Source organism: Magnolia sinica, chromosome 7, assembly GCF_029962835.1.
Source record: "Magnolia sinica isolate HGM2019 chromosome 7, MsV1, whole genome shotgun sequence".
Classification (NCBI taxonomy): Eukaryota; Viridiplantae; Streptophyta; class Magnoliopsida; order Magnoliales; family Magnoliaceae; genus Magnolia; species Magnolia sinica.
The window spans coordinates 95,628,985-95,635,702 of record NC_080579.1 but is presented as its reverse complement, the minus strand read 5'-3'; the positions used below and the strand labels follow the sequence as shown (position 1 = coordinate 95,635,702).

Genomic DNA, 6,718 nt, shown 5'->3' with positions numbered 1-6,718 from the left:
GTATGGCATCCAACCTATCAACACGGGTCAAACCGGCCGGGTGAATCAACACTTAAGGTTCGGCCATATCTAACCGTCTATCAGGATAACCCACTTTGAGAATCGACTACAAGTTTAAGAGAGCCATCAATTACCAGTTTAAGAAAAGCAGCCTCTGGTTCACATTCAGCCACATCTGCGTATGGCCCACCAAATGAGATCATTTTTTTATCGACTTCGTGATGGGCCCCACCTTATTCGATGCCCCACAGGATAGGCAAGCTGGCATGTCTGGTGAAGGAGCATATGGGACAAGCACAACCACCCACGAAATTACCCATATATTGGTACAACTAACAATATATAGTAAGAAGAAAGAAATAATAAATAAATAAATAAATAAAGAATACCAAATTGATGGACTCGTGTTTCACGTGGAAAGCCCAAACGTCTATATAACAAGACCCAAAACCCAGGGCTTTCCATAACACATTCTCTCTCTCTCTCTCTCTCTCTCTCTCTCTCTCTCCCTTTCTACCAAAATGGCTTCTCCAAAATCTTCTGGCTACATGATATTTCACCCTGAGAAAGCAGGATTGCTTGAAATATTTAGCCTGTGTCTCTTCAAGAGAAAGCTATCAGATTGCAATTTCATAGAAACAACTCATGAAACCAAGCTCAAGCTTGAGAATGTTAGAGTTAATTGGTTGCTTGTTGGACTAACCTTTCTCTTACAAAAGATATTGTCTTTGATTGAGAAGCCCTTAGCTTTGTTCGGTGAAGTCCTCGAGTTCATTTTGAACTTGTTCTCTCTTAATGGCGGCTTCTTTGCCCTCATTTTCCGTGTTTTTACAGGTTATCCACAACATTACTCACCCACCCTCCATTTTCTTACCTCCACCGTCCATTTTTAAAAAAAAAAATTTTTCAAGACAAAAAAATAGAAAAAAAGAAATTTCTTGAGAGAGAGAGAGAGATTTTCATCTAATCAAATCCCCTGAGACTCATTTTTCATGCATGTAGAATCTTCTGTTTGCACGTGTGCATCTGTAAATACCCGATAACATGCACGTAGAAATTTCGAAAAGCTTCACGAGGAATGTGAGGCTCAAGGTTATTCGGTGATCCAGACCGTTGATCTGACTTTGGGCACCTCCATTCAAGTGGGTCCCACGAGATAACGATCTTGATCACCATATCAGGCCTCACAGGTGCAGCTTTGCGAGTTGCACCAAACGCCCCCTTACAATTCCTCTCCGTGTTTCACCCCCTTAGTTCAGCAACGGTTCACATTCAACAGAAAACCTAATGGCCAAGATCTTCTAAACTGTTAGTTTTCGGGCCTCGATCCATCCATGGTGTGATGCAACATACCAATGGTCTGGATTACGAAACCATGAGCCCCACTTGTCAGAACTGAAAACCCGTGTACCTGCCAAAGAATCGAGGGCCACGTATCATATATTTTCTCCGAAAATTATACTAAGTGCACGTGGGAATCATGTGGTGGGCCCTGTAAATCTATACAAGGAAACGAGATCATAAAGCCAGCACATCGTAAGCGAGGTAGGGGAGACAGTAGATCCCGATCATCCATTCCCTACGGACCATTAACTAACACCTTTTTGTCACCGTTCATTCGGTGGCTTGCAGTGGGAAAAGTGGGATGACTATCTTAGTCGTATTTTTTACCCTTGGACCATCAATCGTAGGCTCCACAGGCTGAACGGCTCCGATCAACTGTCTCTCTTGCCACGTGTATGGTAGATAGGCTCCTCTGACACCATTTCCCTTTAATATGTTCCAATCATGCAATTTGTGTGGGCATTAATATGTCAAAGAAAAATAAAACGTGCCCATGACTGTGATATCTGTTTATGGTCATCAACATGGTGGCCCATCAGATCAACGCTCCAGATCACTAGAAATATTTTCCACGTGTACATTGATGATGGAAGATGCATTGAACTTTTATGCACATCACCTGCATATTACTACTCCTCTTACTTGACAAATAGCGTAGTTACATGGGCACTGATCGCTTATCTGGACCGTCCATTAGGTCCGGTCCACCTTCGTTGGTCACTGAGCAAAAAATCTCAATGGGAGTAATCCTAATCATCCACAACTGGACCTATCTTCTAAGATCGATTTATCCATCCATTTTTTTCATGCCATTTACTGGACGGTTGGATCATCTAATCAGTATATTTTTTTTAGCCTATGAAGAGTGGCATGGCTCAGGAAAGATGGACAGTCCAGATCGATGGTATGGATTATCCAAGTCCAACTACAACAGAATGCATGGGAAAGTTCTGATACAATACACATGTATATCTGCATACATGAGAGAAAATGTGGTTGTTGCTGGGTTTTAATATCATTTTTCTTTTTAATCATGAAATAGGTTTTCATGAATGGTTGGTTTCTCTCAACAGGGTCAGTCGTAACTCCCAAAAAGGACTCAGCAGATTACAGATCAGCACTCGGCTTCATTGATGGACGGTTGGATCTGTATAAAACCTCGTCCTTACTGAGTTATCTACCCCAGATGGGTCCCGTGGACAGTGCCAACAATATCAAGCTCTTGGATCTTTGCATGATGGCTTCTAAGGTAGTCTACGAGAATGAAGCCTACGTGAAGAATGCCGTCACCAAACACTGGCAGGTATTATCTTGAAGTTCCTCGGAGCATTTTCATCAATTTGAAAAGGACAACGTACAACAACCACTACACGTAGAAAATTAACTTCTTTTTTCTCATATTTTCATCTCTAAAACCCAAGAAATAAAAATTTGCTGGAGAGATCTTTTTTTTTTTTTAAAAAAAAAAACATTGATAATTCTATATTTTCATAGAAATCGCACAAGCTGAAATAGACAAGTTGTTTAAGGATTCATTTCCATAGATTTTCTTATATATGAATTTTTTGGTATGTGTTATTTTCTTTCCTAGTGCCCAAAAGCCTGACAAGCCAGTTCATCCAATTTACAGATATCTTAAATCAAACCGTCCAATGCCCAAAATCAGGTTGATCGGTGGACATTTATTTATGAATCCGAACCGCTGACTATGGTTTTTCATTTAAAACGTCCATCAGATGTCCACCAATCATTCGTTTTGCCATAATTTTTAGGTCATTAATTATCTAAAGTGGATCTTCGACATTTACAGTTTAATGTATTTGATAAGTGTACAATTTCTGAGTTCACGAGTATGAACCGTCATACGCTGCTAGAGTATCTTAGTTTTTTCTTCTCTTCTATCGATAAATTCAGTCTCGTGGGTTGTCTAAATTACACTTTTGTCTTGGTGCAGATGCAATTCGTGGGATTCTATGACTGCTGGAATGGTAAGATTTGTCGAGGGACTGAAATTACCCTTGACTTTTCGAATGACGAAAATACCCTCGTTTTACTCGACTTCATGTTTCTGGGATGGTGGATTTGGAACCCCTTGGAATCAGAACCCTTGGATTTGAAATCCCCTGGGATCGAAATCCTCCCGTTGTGTTTGGCATCCTGGTTTCAAAATCCCCCCTAATCCAAAAGTAATTATGCATAATTTATTTACAGGGTTTTAATTTAATTACTAAATCAACTTCAATATCACTAATTAATATAAGTATGTAACGTTTGACACAATGGTTATAATAAGCACGTTGAAATATATACTTTCTCTGAAAATAATCAAATTCCAAGTCTTAGATGAGCCACAAATACAATATTACATCCAAGTGTCTAACCAATTATTTTTAACCATTGATTTATATGGACAATGTTTGGACAAGCAAATCATCATATTAACGTAATTATAGTGATACAATTGATAATCTGATTGTTATAGGATATCATCAATGGGTCATGTGCCCAATAAATTAATAACCTAATGACACACATGTTACACATGCAACTCTGGAAAGGATTTTAGATATAATTGAAGCTTTTATTTCAAACCTCCTTTTTGAGGTGATATCCGGGATTTGAAATTCCTTATAATCCCCTTGAAATCCCTCAAATCCATGGTGCCAAACGACCCCTTGATTACATTATGATCTTGGCTAATACTTTTCGAATCTTTCAATGCCTCAAGCGAGTTAACTAGACGAGTAGTCATGTCATCATGAGATGTGGTGGAACTGAGTTGACTCGGTATCTTCCGAGTCAACTCACCAATTTTTTGAATTCACTTCAACCCCACTGATAAAACCACGCCTTGCAGTGTTCGACGAGGTCAAAGGCACCCAAGCCTTCATATTCTGCGACCAGCCAGAGGACGCGAAGATGATTGTCGTAGCCTTCCGTGGCACCGAGCCATTCAATGCCAAAGACTGGTCGACCGACGTCGACCTTTCCTTTATCAGCATGGGCGATATGGGACAAGCCCATCTCGGCTTCATGAAAGGTCTAGGCCTCCAAGATGAGAAGGACTACCTAAAGGGATGGCCCAAGGACTACCAAGGGGAGAAAGACAAGCCCTTAGCCTACTACATCATAAGGGACACTCTCAAGTCATTGCTCCTAAAGCACAAGAATGCTAAGATACTGGTCACAGGGCATAGCTTAGGTGGCGCACTCGCGGCTATCTTTCCTTCTATACTCATTTTACATGAGGAGACTACCATTTTGAATAGCCTGTGGGGCATCGTGACCTATGGGCAGCCTAGGGTTGGAGATGAGACCTTTGCTTCCTATGTGGAAACACATCTGAATTCAAAGTTGTGTTATAGGGTGGTGTACAGTTATGATGTGGTCCCTCGGGTGCCCTTTGATGGTCCATTCTTTGAATACAAGCACTATGGATGGTGCATCTACTTCAACAGCTGGTATGATGGAAAGGTAAAGATCTTCTTTTTATTTTCTAAATCAATGGTTAGATTAAGAGGAAATGTACCTTTCGCTTGGTCCAACAAACTGTAAATGTGATGGGCCCAGTTTAATCTCATCTCGACCATTCATATGGTAGGTCGAACCTCCCGATTGGATGATCTTAGAGATTCAATCTGGGCCCTTTATACGGGTATGGTTGATTTTAAGTGTCCATTTTCATTAGGGATCGAAATGGACTTGGGCCCGCATGTACTCGGACCAAAGTTCAAATTTCAAAGGTTGGACCCGATCATACCCGGGCCAGGTTGTTCATCTGTACTTTTTGTTGGATGGCTGTGATTAGGAGAATTTAGCCCAATGATCTCCACCTCATCAACGGCTCAAGTTACTTGAAGTGGGCCAAATTGTGTGATGGTCTGTTAGCATGACTGTCAATGGGCCGAGTAAAATCACAGCCTCGGGCTCAGCCCATGGACGGCCCTAGGTACGAGCCTTGGTCTGCACCATCGTTTGACATGGCATGTTATGGTGGGATCACTCAAGCAATTGATAACATATGAATTGAACGGCCAAGAGTTGTTTTACATAAAAGTAGGTCCAGTCAACCATTTGAGCCATTTAATCATTTGGGCACATCATGTATCACCTGTTGTTCTAAAGAATCAGTTTGATCAGGCAATCCTAACCATTCCATCCATGGCACGAAACATCGTGTGGCTATAATTATTTTTTTAGAGGACAACTTACAAATGGAATGCACCGTCCAATGGGCATGATTTGTATTGGGTAGACCATAAAATGTGTCCTGGACTTGATGGACAGTCCAGATCAAGAGATCGGATTGTTCAAGTGTCCGGATGAAACTCGGATAGCACTTCATTTGTATTGATGTGCATTCATTTGCGTGAAACGACAGGTGATGAGGGAGGCGCCCAACAAGAACTACTTCAATCCCATATACCTTCTGTCAAAGTACTACCATGCATGGTCAGATCTGATCAAGTCCCTCTTTTTGGGCAAAACAAGGGGTCCAGATTTCAAGGAAAGTGGGACTTCCACTGCTTTCAGGTTGGTGGGCCTGATCATTCCTGGTCTTGCCTCCCACAGCCCAAGGGACTATGTGAATGCTGCAAGGCTTGGGAAAATATCCAAGTCTGTGAAAGAAATGGTGTGAGGCGTGAGGGGTGTTTCTGTCTTTTCATTAAGAAGCCCGGTAGCTTTTGCATGGTTACTTTTCCTGTAAAATAAAATATGCCACTGTGCATCTCTATCTAATTTATGAAATTCCAAAGCTGCCCTTCTTTAAAGGTACCATCTCCTCCGTCACTCTCTCTCTCTCTCTCTCTCTCTCTCTCTCTCTCTCTCTCTCTCTCTCTCTCTTAATGGCCTATCCGTATTGCAGACAGAAGGATGGACGGTTCAGATTACCGTGCACCCCTCACCTCTGAAATTGAAATGGGCCACTATTGGGTTGTTTTTTCTTCTTATTACTTGGGATTCATGCACATCACATGGGTGCCTGAACGCAATGCATGTGTTTTCTGGTTTTCATATCTCTACATCCAAACCAATGGCTGTAGGAGGATTATAGCCTTTGGATGCTATGTTTCAATAATCCAAACCATTTATATGATGGGCCTCACCTTGGTCGTGGGATATCCAGAAGACCATAGCTCTTAAATTGAAATATTTACCGAAGAACGTTCTTTAATGTACCCTATTAAAATTCAAAATCTAGGGATTCACAACTCCCACTACAGACAGGGGCATGCATGTTCAAAATCTAGACATGCCTTACATAGTGCACGTGTGCACCATCTAGGCCATTTATCAGATTGGGACCACCATGAACATGTTGGGCCAAGATCATACCGGGGATCCATTAATCATGTGGGATGCATGTGAACGA

At 41.4% G+C, this 6,718-nt stretch overlaps 1 protein-coding gene across 1 annotated transcript; it reads left to right on the top strand.

Annotated features, from left to right (window-relative positions):
- The first annotated feature begins 485 nt into the window (after positions 1-485).
- Positions 486-6,123, top strand: LOC131251826 (triacylglycerol lipase OBL1-like). The gene is made up of 5 exons (XM_058252788.1): positions 486-834; positions 2,418-2,647; positions 3,299-3,332; positions 4,202-4,818; positions 5,726-6,123. Exons 1-5 carry the CDS (start codon positions 522-524, stop codon positions 5,981-5,983), a joined length of 1,452 nt encoding a protein of 483 aa, XP_058108771.1. The 5' UTR covers positions 486-521; the 3' UTR covers positions 5,984-6,123.
- The last annotated feature ends 595 nt before the right edge of the window (positions 6,124-6,718 follow it).

Excerpts from the sequence above, each read along its gene's own strand:
- LOC131251826 (XM_058252788.1), top strand. The coding sequence starts at position 522 with ATGGCTTCTCCAAAATCTTCTGGCTACATGATATTTCACCCTGAGAAA. Across the intron at positions 2,648-3,298 it reads CCGTCACCAAACACTGGCAG|ATGCAATTCGTGGGATTCTA; the intron begins GTATTATCTTGA and ends GTCTTGGTGCAG. Across the intron at positions 3,333-4,201 it reads ATTCTATGACTGCTGGAATG|TGTTCGACGAGGTCAAAGGC; the intron begins GTAAGATTTGTC and ends CACGCCTTGCAG.